General features: G+C 46.5%; 1 protein-coding gene across 1 annotated transcript; it reads left to right on the top strand.

The window, feature by feature from the left end:
• Positions 1-4022: 4022 nt before the first annotated feature.
• T265_02983 (hypothetical protein) lies at positions 4023-16407 on the top strand (the record flags this gene model as incomplete). Its single annotated transcript, XM_009167362.1, has 7 exons — positions 4023-4244; positions 5354-5422; positions 5467-5749; positions 5798-5923; positions 8599-9260; positions 9631-11203; positions 15816-16407. The coding sequence occupies 7 exons, from the start codon at positions 4023-4025 to the stop codon at positions 16226-16228; spliced, it is 3348 nt and encodes a 1115-aa protein (XP_009165626.1).
• Between the last annotated feature and the right edge of the window lie 4904 nt (positions 16408-21311).

The raw sequence follows: 21311 nt of genomic DNA on the forward strand, positions 1-21311 counted from the left end.
TTATCGTATTAAAGAATCTGCAGTCGGTTCATCGTTGCGGCAGTGGGTGCTTTGGCGACGAAGTACACGACCACTGAACTATGACCCCGTAATTTAAGATGTTGAGCTCCTGTAGTGTAATTCTGAGTACGCGTATGTCGGACACCTTAACAGCATGGAAGAAACGGTGTCCCTACACCACTTGGCGCCTTCTGCGGATTTTGGATGCCCTCCAGAATCCGAAGAGCAGTAATCGCAGCCTAACACTGATTCATTTATTAAGCCGGGACTGTCTGACTTTGCTTCGGAAGCTGAAATATCGGATTCTTGTGAACACTCATTGGTTGTACAACAACAGTGGACAAGAACGCATTTCTTGCGCAACAGAGGCGTCTGACATTCAATCATAAAACGAACTCCTGTGGGCATTTACCTTTGCAAGGGTGAATGTTGTATATTTGCTCTGTTTTTCAAACGTCTCGTCGTTCATTGCTAAATCACTTTTTTCCCGTTTTAGTCATCAGTGTCAAAGTTTTTGGATGAATTATTCTAGCCCTCAGTCTTTTCCGTTCTTATTCTGGTTGTCGCTGTACTCCATCCATCGTCTAACACAAAAAGCTTGGCGAAAGAGCAGACTGTCTTCCGGCATGCGAACCACATGTCCCAAGCTGTGTAATCTCTGAAGCGCAACTGGCCAATCCATCGTGGAAGAACTTCCTAAAACCATCCTACCATTGCTAATCCGGTGCTTCCACCAGACCTGGGACATCACCTGGTTTTTTCGTATTGATGCCACGTTTCTGATTCTCAGGACAGCATGGATCGTACAGTCGTGGTACATACTCTATCCTCAACGGACGGATACATCACGCCGGTGCCATAGGTGTTGAAGGTTCGCAAAATCCATCCCGGCCTCCACGATTCGTTAAGTGATCTCGTTTCCAGCCAGTCGGTCGAAACGTGTACAACTGCCCAGGTAGCAGCGTTTGACACTTTTCAGGTGCGAAGCGCATGGGAAATGGTGCGGCGGAATCCTTTAGGTTATCCAAAATGTCTTGTATGTTTGGAGAATGTTAATCAAGGTGAGCAATATCATCAATATCATCTGTCTGTGAACGAACGCCCCGAAAGAATTTCGGTCGTCGAGGTTTCAAAGGCAGAGGGAAAAGTCTCAAGCAGCACATCAATAGAAAACTACTTCGATAGTGATTCATTGCAGGAAACATCTCTCAGCTATCCCGTTGAGCCACTTCATGGTTCGATTGTTGCTAACGCGGCTCTGAGTGGTTGGATTGGATGACCTTTAATGAAAGCAACCAAACAACAATATTTCGGATAAGACGAAATCTTGACAGTTCTAGAGTTCTGCTTTTTAGCACCTTTCGAGCCACTCAAAGTATGCTGTTGAACTGCGAGGTATTCATCACTCTTGTCGGTCTTCAAACGATTTGTGGGGACTGACTGTATAGTCAGTTTTTCTGAAGCTAAAACATTTGAAGCCTTTCACCGCAACGTTTCTTAAGAGCAAGAAACAAACGTAAGGTCCGGACCGCCTTAAAATGGACTGAACAGAATGTTCTGCACTCATTGACACATCAGTCTAGATTTCGGCAATCTGTCACAGCATTTTTCGTCGAATTTCCAACTGTTTTTGCCTCTAGTTGTCCAGAATCACTGTGACGACGAAGCTCGTGAACCTTTCCTACCAGGGCGTCTATTCGTCATTGGAATCTCGTGTCCGGTTTTCGGGGCACGAGGGACTTTCCAAGTTTGATGTATTGCCTGGTGCACCGTTGCTCAGCTGTACACTTGTTTGATCGCTCGGGCGGTCATCGGAAGGATACTGTGTCCATCCAAACATTGGATCTCTGCTAGGATAATGTCTTTGATGGAGGCCCGACGACAGATTCTACCCGGCCGCAACCGCAATTCAAATGCGTGCACCATCTGACGCCTGGTAAAATGGAGGGTTTATGCAGATCGAGAAGATTGATGGACCCGAAAGGTTTAAATGGAAGATGCAGAAAATGTCGAAAACGTCCGCAAGCTGTTCCACTCGATTTATCCGGCTGGTCCTCGGAAGCGTCTTGTCATCGAAATTATCATGGACCAAAATGGCTTCCTGATATCCAGCAAAGCAGGACGTTTGACCGCCAGGCGCAATATTTCGAACAACAATGCAGTTGGCCACCTGCTCTACCTGGTGGACTTTGAACATGGGGCTGTCTTCAACCTCAGAAGTGACCGAGTTTATACTTATACCCGTGCGTCATCATGCTGCTGGTCCTGACAACCTTGCACATGCTCTGTTCAAATATAAGATAAAAGGGGCGAGATGCCCCAAGTGGTTAGAGCACGAATTTACTGGCCGAAAGGTCAGTGTTTCGAACCCGACCTCTACTTTTCGACTTCCCCTGTCTGGGCTTGGGCAACCTGGCAGTATCCCAGCCCTCGTGCTTCCTTCGGATGGCATGGCAGCTAGGCACCAGCAGGGTGCCATGGTTGAACGTATCATATATAGTATTATATTAAGACAAAAAAGATAATCGTTCAGCTGTAACGCCTTATCTGCCATGCCACCTGAAGGAACCATGAGCGCTGGGATACTGCCAGGTTGCCCAAGTGTAGACAGGGAAGTCGGGAGACAGGTTCGAACCACGGACCTTCCGCTCAGTAAATTCGCGCTCCAACCTGAGCCATCTCGCCTGTTCAGGTCTATGTGGGAGAAAGGCCGATCCAAACAATGGTGGTCAGTTGACAATAGTGCCAATTTTCAAGGATACTAGCAAGGACAGTAGCAAATTCGGAAGTGCTCGTTTGACTCCTGCTGTGACAAGGCTTCTGTCGATGCTGATTCTTCGTCGTTTCACGCTGGCATGCAAAACACTAACTCGTGAGCGTCAAGCTAGATATGAACCGGGTAGAGGCTGTGTTGACCGCCTTCAGCAGAAAGGTGGACTATGAATATGGAGTCGAGTTCAACGTCAGAAGTGCTCTAGTGTATATCTCTACTCAAACGCCATCGTGCTGCTGGCCCTGATGACCCACCTACTATGTTCAAAATGACGGTGGGTTTCGCAGTTAGTGCCTGTCTAGCCTATGTCTATCTGGGAGAAAGAGGCCTTTCCGGATAACTGGAATGAGCTGTGTTACGAATAGAGTATCGGTTCTGATTGAGCGCGAGAACAAGAATGAATAGCGTAGAATGAATAACGCTTTACTTGTCTAAGAATAGACGTACATAAGCTGAAAATGAAGGCAAAAGCGTGGTTAATACAACACGATAATGTGAGCACAAAGAATATTCATGACAAGCTGATAATAGTACCTATTTTCAAAAAGAGTACTCACAGTGAATGTAGTTACTGCAGGGTTGTTAGTTTGACCCCCGCTGTAACAAGGTTTCTGGCGTCATTGATTCTTCGTTGTCTTACGGCGGGACGCGATTTTTAGACCCGTGATCAGCAAGCGAGATTTCGACCGGGTAGAGGGTAATTCGACCACATCTTCACATTCCGTCAGGTTTTCGAGCAGCACCATATATACAGGTGATTCATAATTTTGGTTTTCATTGACTTCAAAAATACCCTCCATTCCATCGGTCTGTCAGTGCTGTTAACCACACATACTCAGCTTGTTATTTCCCAAAAGTTTGTGGACGTAATCCGATCCCTATACTAACATACCTCTGGGCGTGTGAGAGTGTATGATAAGCCCTCGAAAAAGCTGCCCCACAAAGAGCGATGTCCGACAAGAATGTCGCTTTTTCTGGGTTCTGTTCAACTCCGGCGATAAAATAGTGAAGCACATACCGGAAAGTCTTCAAAACTCATGTGCTTCGATCGTTGCTGGTGAGGATCTTGTCGATCTGGAGTACGCAGACGAAATCGTCCTTATCTTTGAAGACGAAGGCGTAGCACAGGCCCCGGTAAATAAACTGACCACCACCATAACATCTTTCGGCACATGCTCAGCTATTTCCCAAAAGTTTGTGGACGTAATCCGATCCCTATACTAACATACCTCTGGGCGTGTGAGAGTGTATGATAAGCCCTCGAAAAAGCTGCCCCACAAAGAGCGATGTCCGACAAGAATGTCGCTTTTTCTGGGTTCTGTTCAACTCCGGCGATAAAATAGTGAAGCACATACCGGAAAGTCTTCAAAACTCATGTGCTTCGATCGTTGCTGGTGAGGATCTTGTCGATCTGGAGTACGCAGACGAAATCGTCCTTATCTTTGAAGACGAAGGCGTAGCACAGGCCCCGGTAAATAAACTGACCACCACCATAACATCTTTCGGCACACGCCTTGAACCTTCAAGGTGCAAAGTCATGCTTCAGGAAGTTCAGGCTTCGAATCAGTAGAGGCTGTAGGTAGTTGTATTAACTCCGATGGAAGTGTGTTTAATGAAGTTACTTCAAGAATTTCAAAGGTCCGAATCATATTTGCTAATTTTTGTTATTTGTGGTGTCAAAGAGACATCACCGGGTCCTAAGGGTCGCGTGTATCGGGCTACAGTAAAGGCTGTGTTCTTGTGTGGCTGCGAGATGTGACCTCTAACAATAATGATAATAATAATAATAACTATTATAATCGTTCAGCTGTAACACCCTTCCGNCAGCACTTCAGCTCGAGATGGCTCACTTTTTATCGCGCTAACTTACTAACCGTAAGGTCTTTGGCTCCAAATCAACGACGGCTCCTGTCCAGGATAAGACAACCCGACAGTTTCTCAGCCTTCTCGTTTACTTTGGGTTACGTGTCAGCTAGGCGACGGAATGGTGTTATAGCTGAACTATTGTTATTTATTGTTACTGAAGGATGCACAGGCCTATACAACCAACTGCTGAACGATCGGACAGTGAAATTTTTAGTTGACCTCTCGCCGTCCTTTGGGGAAAGACAGCATCGCGTCATCCGTAACAATGAGTGCTGGTTGCCCGGGGAAGACATCTAACTGTCCACGCATTGTCGTGTTACTTCATCTCCACACTGTCTTGCGCTGTAACGACTACACTAGTACGAGGACTTGCTGTTCTTTGTCATCTGTTAGTCTAACTGGCATAGTTAAACCATGGAGAACAAAGATACAGCCAGTGCCTCCCACAGGGGGATTGCAGTTGTGAGGTCCCATCACCAGGCACTGTCGTTATTTTTGGCTGATGTGTGCATTTTACGACGAGACTCACTCTACATTTCAAATGACGGAACAAAGTCCCTAACGGAAGTTGGTTGCGGAAGTCTGGTTAGAATGGTAGTGAACTTTGTTGCGGAAGTCTGCGGAGTCATGGTACTGCTGACAATGCACTTTATCTATCAACTTTGGTCTTCTTCCCCGTGTGATAAAAAATAATTGTTTTGGTTTATTTTTCAGGAGCCTAAACCTTTTTTCTTGCCTTCTCACGCAAACAGTGGCTTGCAGTCCGTGAAGATGACCTCGAAGGTAGGTTTATCGCGTTGTGAACATATTGTTGATTCCACTGACAGGGAGAAGGCCGTACTCCAAAACCACCGAAGCCTCCGGAGAAGCCACTGATGCCCTACATGCGTTACAGTCGTAAGGTGTGGGAGCAAGTCAAGAACTCTAATCCACACCTGAAACTCTGGGAAGTGGGAAAAATTATTGGACAAATGTGGCGCGAGTTGCCAGATGATGAAAAGAATATGTATGTTGAGGAATATGACGCGGAGAAAACGCAATATACCGAGGCCTTGAGACAGTATCACAGTTCTCCGGCATATCAGGCTTGGCTATTGGCGAAGGAGCGAGGTTTGTTTTTGCCTGTTCCTTATTTTATTTATTCACCATTCCGTTCAGCTGAGAAATTATCGGAGGAACAAGACCAGGAGCGCAAACAATCCACTATGCGTTCACGTGACAGAGTGATGGATCCCACTCAGACGGATCTCAGAGAATCTTATATCCTGGAGGACAACGAAGAAGGTATGTGTATGATGATGACGACTGTATTCTCGTTTTTTGTGCGTGACTCCTCCAGCATCAAGTAGAGGATAAGAGGTACTTTGCTGATCTTGAGTACAGGTGCATTGTTTGGGATTTTAGTGTCTCTCCAGAAAACCGTACTTTGTCGCAATCCTTTGTCTACTGGGTCTCCAACAATAAACATGGTCAGCGCTCGACGGAACAGGGTGGCCTATTCGACCGGAGGAAAAGACGAAAAGTAATCATCCTCTCAATTCTATCTCTTTGTTTAACTAACAGACAATACCTGGATAGCTATGTCGATGGACAAATAACTTATCTTCTGAATACTGGTGTACGACCTGAATACAACGTTTACGCTTTTGGCTTGGCTTTGGAAGGACTGGCTCAGGGTCGTCGCGGACGACTCGCGCGATTGCTTATTAGAACTTATGCTAGGGTTCCTCACAAGAATGGATCTTGTCAGGAGCTGGGGTGAGTGGTGATAGAGGATTGCTAACGACCACTTGCAGTCAATCAGTGTAACCATTCCATTCGCCAAGATACGGGTTCGACTTGTCGTTCATCCAAGTAGCCGTCACTATCTTACAAAGCGAGACCTTGTCTGCGTGCAGCCTTACTCGCAGTAATAGATCTCTGGAACGTACATCTGAGTGTGTGTAAACCAAGTCGGGTGGCGTATGCCGATTTATTACTTTCTGGCTTTTACCAGGCTACACACATTTGACAATGAGAGTCTTTTTCACACCCACTTCACCCATGTTGGTGAAGTCAATAAAGGTCTGCTAGTTGGACCTATTTAACGGTAGTGCGTCGCCGTGAAGCCGATTTGAATGTACTGCCTTGTGTTTCAAGGGGAATCGGTCAACATCAGTCGACTAAATTTCCCGATGCGTTATCGCTGCCGCAACTGACTCCCCACATAACATATTCAAGACCAACCCGCCATTCAAACTCTTTAGTTTATGAGCTTGGGAACTCTATTTCTAGTGGAGGTCATCGAGGATATTGAATGCCTGAAACGTAGGAACGCTCCTGGATCTGACGAATCATCCCAGTTCTGTTTAAAAAGGAATGGCTCTTCGTAACCAACTACAGTATATTCCTTGTATATCGGCATCAAGAATATAGATAAATCGCTCACCTGCAGCACCCTTGCGTGCCTAGCTGCCATGCAATCCGAAGGAAACACGAGGGCTCGGATACTCTCAGGTTGCCCAAGCCTAGACAAAAGAAGTCGAAATGCAGGGGTCGGGTTCGAACCACGGACCTTCCAGTGAGTAAATTCGCGCTCTGAGCTATCCCGTCCCCATCAAGAGCTTGCATATGACTCCTAGGCTCCACACAGACCAATTTCGGTTTATCAGCAACCCGACCTCTGCCTCTCGACTTCCCCCGTGTAGGCTTGAGCAACCTGGCAGTCTCCCAGTCCTACTTCCTTCGTGTGGCATGGCAGCTAGGCACCAAAAGGGTGTCACAGCTGAAGGATTTGATCTATTTACCAACAAAATGTAGACATTCATTGGCCCATCCAGAAAACTGGTCAATCGAAAGTTAGGTGGTTTCCTGTGTGGTCCGGTCATTTCAACTTTAGCTTCAGGCTTATTCGCAGTCTGTCGTTCAGATTTTTAGCAGATTGGTGGGAGGGAAGCTAATGAAGTTCCGTACACTAGCTGTTTCTGAGACCTGGCTGAAACATCGCATCAACAGTGTTAAGATATTCCAAGTGGTTATCAGTACACAGACAATTGATGGACAATCGGATTGCACCCTGTAAGCTACACTAGTTGAATCACTTCTGCCTGAGAACCTTCGTCCCCGCTACACCATTTCCTCCCAGCCTTGCTCACAGTGCTTAAGCAGTGGACTTGGAATCTCTGACCAGAAGCTCAGTCCTGTTGACAACTACCGGATTGGTCCTCGGTACGAGGCGTGCTATATCCGAATGAGACACCTGTTGGCGTTCCTGTGTCAGTTTCTCAATCGAAGTTCAACAAATTAGGATGATTTTATGTAGAGGAACTGGTCGATTTGTCTTTTTCAACGGCAGTCCGTCTTCTCTCATTTGTCCGTTATCGATATACGAAACTTTGGCATCTGGAACCTACATATGCTGGCTACACTGTTTCTGGTTAACTAGCATAAGCGAACTGTCAGAGAATCAAGTCTTGCAGCCTGAAAAATACACTTTAGACTGGAAGATGCCAATTGAAATCACCGTGTTAGACGGAGAATATCATGTGTAGCCGTAAATGTGGTGTGGATATCGAGAGCACTAGTGAGACCAGGAATGGGTAGTGTGTTGACAATGTATCTTCGTGAAGTATAATTCAGAGTCATTCCAAATAAGGTATCATCCGTTACCTACTAATATCTTTTTGTACGACTTGTATATTAGGTTTTTAAGGTGTCTACCCATGCGAGCGTGGATAACGCTCACACTGGGTGATCTTCAGTTCGAAGGGATCTACCCGGTTTCTCCGAAACCGTCATAGACTGTCATTACTCATGAGTAGCTAAACGCTGGCACAATAAACAGCCCAATGGTGGACGCAACACAGCCAATCGTTCGTGCTTAATCTTATGTGGTTACACCTTATTCCGTACATTTTCACCAATTTCATCATTGAGTCTCCGTTCTGATATGATCTGTCTATTCTTTGTTTTGAAATTAGACGCTGAAGATCAGTACACAGCCAAACACGTCGCTGCAGCTCGTTTTCAGCGCAATCATCGCCTAATGCAAGAGATTTTGAGTGATGCTCGCCTTCCGGACCCAGGACAGCTAATAACACAGAGCCGTCTAAACACACTCAGATCACAAGTTGAGCAACTAAAGAACCACAAGCGTAACCTCTGTCAAGAGATTGAAGGTTGCGAACTGCGACACCGGGCCAAATTGGAACGTATTCAAGAAGATTCGGACAAATTTATAGCTGACTACGAGAAACTAACGGCGTCGCGTCCCATGATCACCGAATCGCAGTTTGCCGATATGATTGTGAAAGCGAAATCCGATCTGCAGCGAGAAGAGGAGGAACGTCTTTCGCGTTATCTGGCTGAGGTGGAGATGAGGAGACGCAAACAACAACAGCGTCAACAGCGTGAGGCCGAGCTAGCTGCTGAGGCTGAGCGTCGTCGTCAACAGGCTCATCAACAGCAGCAGCAGCAACAACAACAACAACAGGCTCAGCAGCAGCAGCATCTCCAACAGCAGCAACAGCAACTTCAACAGTCGCAGCAGGCTCAAGCTAGGGTCCAGCAAGTCCAAGCTGCTGAGATGACAGGAGCCATGCAGCCACAGCTAACCGCAGACCGTCCCATGAATGTGCAACAGGTAAAGCTTCATACGTCAGTTACTTGTACGTCTTTCATTGGATAACTTGTTGCCTAGCCAAGTTAAGTGAACTACCGTGTTTTTATGTTCTAGCAGAGGGTTATCAGGGAAAAGATGCAGTTTAGTGGGTAATATCGTTTGAATTACGTTAAAGCCTCATCTAGTCACCTTTACCCTGCTGTAGACTATTTTGCCACTGGTTGATCCAACTATGTAGATTCACATAATTGGATGCTTTAGTGTGCTTGCCACGGTTTGCACTTCCGCTGCTGCTGCTGATTAGATAGTTTGATTGGAGGTTACTTCAATTGTTGACGTCTTACAGTGATGGCATACATCAAACTTGATAATTCCCTCTCTTGTGCTTTAGGATGAGAAAATCGAACCCCATTTCGTTTCTCAACATCAACCACAACCGCAGCCACCTACTCAGACGCCTAGCATACAAGAAGTGAAGCCTAACCAGATGATGCAGGAGATTCCAACACAGGCCACTGGTGTGGTGTATGCTGCTGGGGCGCCAAACCGGTTTCCCAATCAGCTATCGGGTGTCAATGGTGGTCAACGTTTTCCACACTCGAGCCATACTCAGCACCATTATCCACCTCCACCGAGTTACCCACCGTCAAGTTTGCCGCCCCGTGGACCGCCTACAATGGCCCAACAACAAATGGTCGCAAATCTTGCTGTTCCCAGGGCAGCTTCTCCAATGCAACAAAAGAAACATCTTTCATCCGCATCCTCCTCTTCATCAGGTTCTTCGACTTCCTCCACATCTTCTAAGCGCAAAAAATCCGATACCACGGTTCCGAATAAAGAGAGGAAACTGGACAATGGTGCTGGTGGGAATGTTACCGGTGAACGTCGTGGACTACCTGAGGAATCTTCAGAGCATCCAAGATTGAATGATATGACCTGTGGGCCAGCTTCTGTTGGAGACTACTCCTCTAATTCTGGAGTACAAGCTGTTAGTCGCCAGACTATACCACAGTACGCACAGCCACCGCCACAACAGGCCGCTGCCCCACCATCTAGCTCTGCAGCTGGTCATCCTTCGAACGTTGTTGGTCAACCTCCGTTCGGCTACGAACAGCACAATGTGCCTCCTAGCAGCGTGCCAATGTCTGTTGCCTCAGGTTACTACCATCATCCCGTTGTTCAATCTGCTGGCCACCCCGGAGGAGGTTTCCCACCTCATGCTCCACGCCCACAATTCGGACATGGTGGGTACGTTCCAGGACAGTATTCACCGGGTTCTCATCAGCCGACACCTGAGCATGCTCCTCCTCCAATGTACGTGCAACATGTGCCTCAGCAACAGCCTTCAGCACATATGAGTCACCAGGGAGCTCCTTTGGTTGGTTCTCCTCCGCACACTGCTGCTCGTCCACCGCACGGTCATCCAGGTGCTGCAGTTAGTTGGCATCAAGGGTATCCCCCACAGTACGGCCCACCTAGGTATCCGGGACCTGGCGGACCTGTTGGCTACCCGGGACATCCAGGTCGTCATATTCCGACGACTGGTGCCTATGTACTACCGCCCCATCCAGGTATGCATCATCCGGCACAACACCACCAGCCAGCGCCTAACGCACCACCGCAGCCAGGAGCAGTACCAGGTCCGGAAACCGGTCCAATGGGGCAACAACAGCAACAACAACAAATCCCAGCGCCACCACCGTATCAGCAACAAGCAAATGTACCTCCTGGTTACTGGGGTTCCCCACATCAAGTCGCTCCTCCGGAGTATGGTGTACCTCCTGGTCACCCAATGCATCCCTACATGTCCGCACCACATTCGGAGGGTTCAGGAATGGCCCATCCTCCGTCTTCAATGGAGAGCATACCACCAGGATCATCAGTTCCGACTATGATGCATCCTGAGGCTTCTCCAGGTCATATGCCTGTCCAACAGTCTCACCACTCAACTGTGTATTATCCAGGTAAGCAGAAGTTGTTACTTGTCTTATGCTTTCCAGATACTTATAGCTATATTTTGCTTCATTTTTTGGGTAGCGTTTTAGTGTTTATCACGCAGAGTATTTGTGAATTTAGGCGAGACTTGACTGACTGGGATATGGTGCATGTTTAAGACTGATGATCGCTTCTCCCGTAAAAGCTGCAATCACGAGAATGAAGTTCGTCAAAACTGGACAAAGTTTCTCATGGAATAATTCGTTTTTGAAGAACGTGACCACACACGAAGAGGCAAGCACCATAAGCACAGGATGACGTAAGAAAAGACGAATTTCGGAGTGTATCATCACTGGCTTAGTGAGGCACGTCATATCATTTTTAAAGTGTGAAATTCAGTGTAGCATGGGAAAAAAGCTCACCGAATAAGTGCAGTTCTCATTGTTCTTCAAGGCTTTCCTGTCAGATGCGAAGTGTCCGCCGCTTAGGATCAAGTCTGAAAGACACTGACATGAAAGAACGGCCTTTGCGAAATACATCAAGCAATATGCCACCCATTAGTCTTAGATCAGGCGGCTGTTAGTTCTCAACCGGTTAACGCACCTGACGTGCCACTGTCACTCAATAGATATCACAGAATGGTAAGCATGCATAGATCACTTACTGGAAAGCCTCCATTCAACTAGAGCCTCGACGGACTGGGGATATAAAATATCACGATTTGTAATGGTGGGTGGTCCCTGGACCAGAAAAATCAAAAGAACGTTCAATGATGCACTGGAACGAGATCAAAAGGAGGTCCATCGCGTCCTTTGCCGTTTCCGTACACTCCACAAACAATGATAACGATATTCGTGACAATCGAAGACAATATAGGCCTAAAGTCGGCGAGGTATTCGAGCCCCATAACGAACACGTGATCCAGGTGTAAAACAAGATATGTACCGAATTCCCCGGCTAGCCACATTTTCGTCGACAGGTCGCTAGGCTACCCTGATCATACCGAGCGCTTTCTATCCTCGTCCTGAATAGGTTGCACGGAAGGCAAATACCACATGTTTTGGGCTCTCAGGCCGCCACTCTGAAAGAGGTGCGGCAACTCCTAAGACATGGTCGTCAGAATTTCTATGGTTTCACCTGACCAATTGTCATCTCTTCTTTGGTAGTCACCGGCTTACCCAGGACTTGGATCGAAAGACTGAGAGCACTAGTGATCGCCCCAAACGGCAGATCGTTGATCTCGTTGTGCCCAGTTTGACACTGTACGGAGGAAACATTTTCGCACGCTCCTCTCACCATGGTGAAGTTGTTTTGTTCGGAGTTTGGATTCGAAGACCCTTTTCCCTTTTAACGAAGTGGATTCGGCTTTCTCAGGGTGTCATTGTCTCCACCTAGAGAGCCTTTAGCAGGTTGCCTGATTTGGTGCGTCACGATGGGCATGATCGAGCGCAAGCGAATGTCCGCCTGGATAAGGGCCAGTCCTCCCTAGCCTCCCTTCACTGATACGGCCTCAAGGGGATGCACATCGTCCCACCAATAAGTGGTGGTCACAGATTTCTCCCCTTAAAAATGAGGTGGGTGCCAAAATAAGCCACGGTATTGGTTGGATCAAGAGGGTTCATGAGTTCTTCGGCGAAGCTTAGGCGTTCGACTGATATTGCGGTCAACCGTTGTTCTATGTCTTAGTATGCCACACTAGATATCATGCTAGCTTTCACCAACTCGATTTTAGCAACTTCAGTCTTGTCTTCAAGACCCAGTCGATGGCGAAGACAAAGCCATCCTTTGAGGTGTCATGGACTTGAGGTATAAATTACGGTGTTGGCAGTCCCCATTCGTTATCATGGTGATCAGTATCAGATGGTGTAACTCGCTATCTCATTCATCCGCGGCAGTCCGCCTCTGCCCTTGACACTACTACAACGTTCTTGTTTTAGTGTACGATGGATCAACCTAGCAATGACGGTGCCCTGAATGTCTCGGTAGATCTGATGGCCGTGCAATACCGAACTACAAGCCTTCCAGACGTTGGAGATCGTCACAATAAGCTTAGACCTACTTGCTGAAGAGTGTTGAAGCAAGGCCAATCATGATATGGGATTGTAAATTGAGATGAACGCAGTTTTGAACTACTATTCGACAAGCACTGAAAGCATCAGGTGACATAGATTGGCTTCAGTTTGTCGGATGAGGTTGGATTCGGAACCCCCGATCTGAGCCTGAAAATGGTTCAAGCCTGACCTGAATGTGATGGATAGGAGATAGAAGCAACAAATATCTGCGGAGACACTGTCAGTGAACCGGAGGTGCATTCTGAACTTAGTTATGTATTGCCCATCCAGCGGATGGTGCGACCAAAGTCCTTTCCCATCATTAGTATTACTTTTCAATTTACCCGACTACCCACTTGTTGTTGTTCCGAAGGGAATTCGAAGTTTTCCTTGTATAGCTCCTTCTATTGTTCATCACTGACAGTGGACACCACATGTTTCAGCGTTTGGTGGTCTCTGTGACGTGTCTGACTTAGAATAAGGGTTTCAGAGTGCCACCGAGTCAAGTGGTAACTTGGATTTATTTTTGGTGTTCTGCAGGGTTTATTAACCCAAACCTATTTCGATCAGCGACAGTATTTTTTTAATGGAGATTTTGTCCTGTAAGTTAACTCATCCTATGCCGGAAAATCTGTGTGCTATTAATTACACTCCATGCTGATCGGCCGCTCGTAGTCGAACAGTTTAGTCTTTGCTAGCCGGGAGATTACGAGATTGTTAACCACCTTGGAGGTACCTACTACTGGTGATTCCCAGTAAGAATAGAACAGCTGTACGTTTTGTCGGCTTTTCAGCATAGACTGGATGTCATTGGGTTCTCCGTTAAGAAGATGCACACTCATACGACTAACCACCGATCAGAAAGATGAATAAACTACACGATGAATGAAACTTCCATCTGAGAAGTCAGCACCTGTGGAACCATGTGATGGAAGGATTTTCGGCGTTATATTTTAACTAAGTACCGGGTAATCGTGCAGTGGATCAGCCTGTCGTGGCTGAATGCTATATTGTTTGAGTCACCCTGGATATTTATGAGATTCAAACTGTTGACCACCAATAAAGGGCGGAAAAGCTTTGCACTGTTTTTTTTTGGCTTTTTGAACCATACACTGAATTTATTTACATAATAAAAATATCGTGGTATGAATAACAACAGTATTCGTCAAAGTATTTGTGAAGAAGCGCAATCAATACGAGATAAGAGCGTCCCTAATTCAAGTCGTGGAGCCTATAGACCGTGACTATTCACGAGGACGCGAGTCCTGTTGACGAAAGTACGTGTTTATGACCCTGATGCGTACTAGTTTGGTACCAAATGTTTGTTCCATGGCCTTTAATTGCTTGATTGTGAGTTTTGCCTATCCCCGAGTCCTATGGACAAATAAGGTACGTTATTGGAATCTTTCGGTGACCGGGATCATCTCGGACTCTGCTATAACAAGCCGACATTGCCGCAGCTGTTATTGGTTTGCCTATGGAGAGGGCTTGTTGCCTAATATCTCACGCGAGCGTTTCCCAAATTTTTCTGGAGTGCTAATTGAGTTATCTGTGATTTACCGCGTGGTATGGAATGAGTGAGACATTTGAACTCCTTTGTGGCAGTAGTTGTCCATGTCATGCAGCCAAGAACAGAATCTGATTCAGTCCGTCAAACCACCGCCTTGGCATCTACTCAGTTCCGTGTTGTTCATACAGGACGGCCATTAGCTTTTTCTCGAGTTGGCTGGGTACCGTCCTCACAAGGGCCCTTATCGCCTGTGTGCCCCGTGGAGTGGATACTACCCTTGCTCTTATTGAACAAGAACGGCTGGTTCTGTCAGGCTATTTCAACTAACCTGTCCAATACTTATATGGCCGGTTCGTGGAGCCGAAAGAAAGTGGCTATTTATGAGCAAATGAACAAAGCGATAGGATGGGGATCTCACCGTATACTGTGATTTCTACCGTTAAGGCAATATTTGTCCCGTCCACCAGCGAATAAGGGGTGTTCGTTTAGACACTCCAGACCGCGAATGACAGCAGCGTTCATTGTCAATCTATTCACCGCCCTGAGTGATTGACTTGTAAACATCCTATCATCACTCGACGAACTATCGTCAATTTCCCTAGTAGCTAGATATCACTTCCGCTCTCGCGTGCAGTAATGTGGTGTGACTAACTGTATATATCTTTGATTTCACTGCTTAGTAGACAGCTTGATTTTCTCGTCGTTTGTTGGCCCATTGACTATTTACACTTCATTGTAGCGTGATTAGTTGGCTCTTCGTTTGTTTAATGCCCGAGACTCAGAAGAGTCTGTCGATAAACGTGATGTTTTTTCAAATAGTTCCAAGTACTTCACGTCGCGCTCTCGCGTGCAGTAATGTGGTGTGACTAACTGTATATATCTTTGATTTCACTGCTTAGTAGACAGCTTGATTTTCTCGTCGTTTGTTGGCCCATTGACTATTTACACTTCATTGTAGCGTGATTAGTTGGCTCTTCGTTTGTTTAATGCCCGAGACTCAGAAGAGTCTGTCGATAAACGTGATGTTTTTTCAAATAGTTCCAAGTAATTCCTTCACGTCGCTCTCTTCTTTGTTTTCAGGCTATCCACATCCATCAATGCCAGCTGGAGCACCTTACGGACCGTCAGGCAACATGCCTCCCGGTGGTTTCTACGCTGCACCACCACAACACCAAGGAGGTCAGTACCAACCAACCCTGCCACCACAGCCGCACGGTACACAGGTCCAGTGGGGGCCGTATCCACCTCACATGGGTCAGCAACAACAACAACCATCATCCCATCCACACAGTTATCAACAAAGCCAACCGCATGGACATCCGCATCCACAACCTCCTCCTACGAGTGCTACACCAGGAGCAAGGGCAAATACACCTCTGCCTAATCCCGATTCTGGACCAACTTCCGCTGATGGAGGCGTTTCCATGCCCATCAGTAGTACAGTCTCTAGTCCCGTAGCTTCGATTGGCAACCAAGGTCCCCCACCTACGTAACTTTCCATACCTTATATGTGTAACTGTCTGTCGTCTCCCCTTCTTCGTCGTCTTACCCTTCCCGGTTTCCTATGCTTCCTAATTAATACCCAATTCTGTAGCCATAATTCGAACTTTTTCCGCTTCCCTTGTCATGTTCGCTTCAATTTCCTCGTTTTTGTTCTGCATATTGTGTCCTCCTCTTCCCAATCCCCTCGTTTTTGTTCTGCATATTGTGTCCTCTTCCCAATCGCTCACCATATCTCACTGATAAACGAACACACTTTTGGTCTGAAGGCAGAATTGTGCGGGAGAGTTTCCACTCGAAGTAGCCGGTTTCTCGCGGGTTACCGTGGTTATCATGACCATAAACCAGTGTTTTAACCAGCAGTTTGACTGATTTTAGCCCCATTGTGCTACTTATTCTGAAGAAGTTATCTCTCAAAACGAACGGGAACCTCAGTTAAAAGAGTCTTTCACAAACAATGGAATTACCAGCGAAACAGTGTCATAAAACGTTAATTTATCTCAGCACGACAGTTTTTCAGCCCGCACATGAAAAGACTGATCACTTGTAACGGAGCTGGAGACAACTCAACCGTTAAGGAGCGAACTTGCTAACCGGAAGGTCCGTGGTTCGAATCCAACCTCGGCATCTCGATTGCTGCTGTCTAGGCTTCGGCAGTCTGACAGTATCTCAGCTGTCGTGCTTCCTTCGGGTGGCATGGCACCGAAAGGAGGTTGTCACAGCCGGACGAATATTATTACTTTCGGAATCATTATCGTTATTATTATTTCAAATTTTAGCATGCTTTAGCCCTATTCTATTCGCAAGACCCGGGTTATTATTTCAAATTTTAGCATGCTTTAGCCTTATTCTATTCGCAAGACCCGGGCTTAGGATCGTACAAGGTGCGAATAGCCATCTGTGTACGCAGTTGGCTTTCACTCGGTTCTTGGCAGTAGAAACAAGAAACGGCTTGAAGATGTCAAACCGACGACTAACCGTGTAAGTCGATTGACCACAAATCGATGCAAAGCTACAAGCAGCATAGTGAACTCAGGCAGACACCCGAAGGTGGATCCTCAGCTTATAAATTTACAAGTTACCAGATGGAAGTGATAGTATTCTCTGCTAAATCTGCTGAATTTGCCTGGATTATTCATCAACCAGTGTGTTACAAGAGTGGATGCGATGCGAGTTTATTACACAGGTGTTAAGGCGGCTTAGTGGTTCCAGGTTGGGATTAGAAGGGCGTAATGTACGTTTTAATGATCTGCTAGCGATAGTACATGAGCTGAGAATATAGATTGAAGAATGCCGGTTAATGATGTATGGAAAGTATGGTTTATATAGTCAGGGCAGTTGGAAAGCTAGTCGAGTGAGGAATCACAATTACGTTGAATGCATGTTCTGGCGAGCTCACACTCAAAGCGGGTTTAGACAGTGGACTTAGCTTTGAGTGGCTGGTGGAAGTGAAAAATTTCAAAGAATTCGTTTTGTGGATTTGCGGCAAACACCATTATGTGCGAAGTCAACAATGGTAGCCTTGCATGCCATCTCACTACACTTTAAAGTGCGCACTGTAGTGACCTGATAACGGGACACTTCGTTCTCAAGAAGTTTCGGAGAGAGGACAGAAGCAAACCCGGTTCGGGACGGGAATATAAACATTAACAAACTTAGAAACAATGTCCATCTGTGATTGTCAGAGGCACCAACATGTGTTGACGCATGCTTTATTGCCGAAAGAAATAATGGTGAGGGGAATAGATGGTGTTCTCGTTCTAAGCATGAAAAAACTAGACGTCGAACTGTAGTGAAGACTGTTCGGATAACCAGGACTACTTCATACAGTGACACTCGGTAGCAGTGTAGGAGAGCGGGACACTAATTGGTACTGACTGTGTAGTTGTCTCGAATGTGAGGAAGAATGTAAATTCTTGGTCTTTCGGGACACCGGGAACAAGAGAGCGTTCGCCGGACCAAACAACAGCATCGCCCACTGCAGGTTGTAGCTGCCGGTTTGCTCAAGACACCATAGCCGCAACAGGTCACCACGTTATCAGCGTATTTGCGTTGTATGAGGGAATCAGAGATGAGAATTCACCCTGCGCACAAACAAGCGAGGGGGAAAGGACCGTGAAGGTACACTACTGTTAGTTGAAGAATAAATTCGGTCAGGCACGTGTGGGGTTTGTGGAGTGATGTTCAATAACTTGGCGGAACTCTCTTCGTCCCCCGCCACGGTAAAGAGCTGCAGTAAGCGTTCTCTGCCTATGCTACCTAAAGCGTCAGTGGACAACAGTGTGCTAGGTTTTGCACCCAGTACTGAAGTGACAATGAACCAGTCCTGCAGGGGCGTCTACTGTAAGGCGATGGTGTAACCCAGTTAGGCATCGGGGCGACCTGAAAGTAACTAGTCGGCATACGAGGAATGACAAGTGAGTCCAAACACGTAGACACTTTGGGGGGGGGGGCTGAGTTTCCTGAGACTTTATTCGGCAGTAGCTCTGAGTGAAAAAAAAGTAACAAACAGAAATGATATGGAAGAAAATGCAGCATGATTTTCACAAGAGAGTAATGATGTAGTACTCCCCTTTAGGAGACAATTTGAGGGGTCCACCATAGGTAGTTTTCTTGTGAGAGAAGGGGAACCCAAAATGACAGGTTGGCGGCTTTCTGTGCTACAGTCCTACGGTCCGGTTCGGAGATACAGCGAGCTTATACGCACCCAGTGCTGTCCAAAATGGATTCACGTCACAATTCACACCAGTTATGTGATGGAAAGAGGTCGACAACTGTTCTGTTGCAAGTTTTTTCAGCAATCATCTTCAGGTTCACGTCATCAGGATACAGAGTTATATTTAAGAGGAACGGATAAAAGTTGTTTCTTAAATGCCGAAATGTGTTCAATTTGACAGTTCCCGAATGATCTTCCGATACGGTTCCACGGGAGGTCACCCTGTAGTTCTGTTCATTTTTATCCTTTTGTGTGCCGAAATTTATACAAGCAATCGTGAATCCTTTACACTTCAGTTGACGAACTAAGTTGCCAGATTCAGTTGCATTTCAGCTAAGCCTCCCGTCAATGAAAACCTAACTTGTGTATGAATGCTTACCGCATCATGCTTGCGAATTCAAGCAATAAATGGATGGAAGTTCGGAAACTAGGTCGGTCACAAGAAGGGAAAAACTGGCGGTGAGACATCCAGTGTTTCCATTGACCGTATTAGTAGTTTGCTTCAAAGGCAGTCTATTCATAAATAGAAATACGAGGCCTGTCATCGTCCTCATCAAACCGTTATATCTGGTTACTGCAGCAGTGCCGTCGATCTTTGCCAATGATATTCACTGATATCGCTGCTGTTCACTCAGGTAAGACAAATGGTGACAGATCACAACGCGAGGGTCCATAATTGTGACTAACCTCAGTTTCAAGTACCCCACGGGACAGATTCGAAAATGCTATTCGCTTATGGGCTGATAAGTGTTTGTTTGCCTAACATGGAGCAAAGAGAATGCAACAAAAACAAGTGTGTTTAGCAATTGTTTTACTGGCCGGCCGGAAAATGTAGGCAAAACAGCGCGAACACTTGTGACGGGTGATTTCTCTACATATGTAAAGGGGTTACTGTATAAAAAGCGTTCCGCTGAAAATACCCGAAACACCGAATGTTTTGTACCAGAGGTGTCTTTTAGCCTGAGGTTTCTTCATACGGGAGGACCACTGTACCAGGAAAAGCCACAGTCCTTGTTCGGTTCGTTTGTTGAGGGCGGGCGATATACTGTTAGCATAAGAATGATAACATTGAACACAGATCTAAGATCCGGGTAGCTAATAGTCACACAAGACGATTGCGGCTATCGTACTCTGTAGGCAATAGGAGCAGTCGGGGCGAGAGTAACAGATGCTCTATTGAGAACTGGTTCTATGGACACACGGGTTATTGAATATCGTGAATTAAGTAGTCAATAATGGCGCAATCGGTAGGACCAGAAAAATAGCCAGTGAGGCAGCAGGGTTTTCTGGATTCAATAGCAAGCAAGTACCAACTGATGTACAAGCGTATAGAAACGGGCAATCAGTCGGTGTAAATTGGCCGTACAGAGAGAAAATGGCGCAGAAATCAATCGGTATGTTCGCGAGGTAAGGAGAGGTCTTTCGCTGACACCTCGATGCAGCAGTTCGCGTCGCATGCCAAATAAGATTGCGCACTTGAGTCCGTTTTAAACAAATCCCAACAAAGGCCATCTGACAGATGCGCTATAAGGGTACTACAGAAACAGGGTCCCTTGGGGCATCGGGTCGGTGTGGTGGGTAGCACGCTCACGTGTCGGCATAGGAGTTCGATCCTCGAAAATAGGTAGAGCTGACAGAAGTTGCAAGCGAAAACTGAGAGGCGAAAAAATACTGACATCAGTTACTAGAGAATAAGCAGACCTTAAGTAGGGACAAGACTGAGAAACCGAAAAGCAAAAAACGAAACGGCGTCATAATAAACGGGCATAAACCACGCTACTGATGAGTAGTCAGAACGTAAAATAAAAACAACCGTTGATTCACAGGGGGAATCAACAGCAGGATTGGCTGAATATCCCCCAGGTTATCCATTAGCGCCTTGGTGGCGTGTTAATAGAGAGGTCCATGTAACACTTACATGGTGATACAATGGTGAGGTTCAACATTACGCTGAAACTTGAAGGGGTCGACGGATGGCGCCGATGTCTCAAAAAACACGTGGTACTGGCGCCTATTGTCACGCTTGGGCTGCCTGATGACTTGCCGTAGGTCTCCGCACCCTCTGAACAAACCTATTGTTGTTGTTCGCAGAAGCGGTTTTCACAAAGAACGGCCAGTTACTTACATTGGGAAGACCTTTGGTCTACGGTGGGCTGGCTGCCTGATGACTTGCCGTAGGTCTCCGCACCCTCTAAACAAACCTATTGTTGTTGTTCGAAGAAGCGGTTTTCACAAAGAACGGCCGGTTACTTGCATTGGGAAGACCTTTGGTCTACGAACTCCAAATCTGGTTACTAAGACCAGCCGTTTACGTGATCGTATTGAACACAGTACTGCTGCCCTCAGACAATTATCGTTGG

Source organism: Opisthorchis viverrini (assembly GCF_000715545.1).
Source record: "Opisthorchis viverrini unplaced genomic scaffold opera_v5_39, whole genome shotgun sequence".
NCBI lineage: Eukaryota > Metazoa > Platyhelminthes > Trematoda > Opisthorchiida > Opisthorchiidae > Opisthorchis > Opisthorchis viverrini.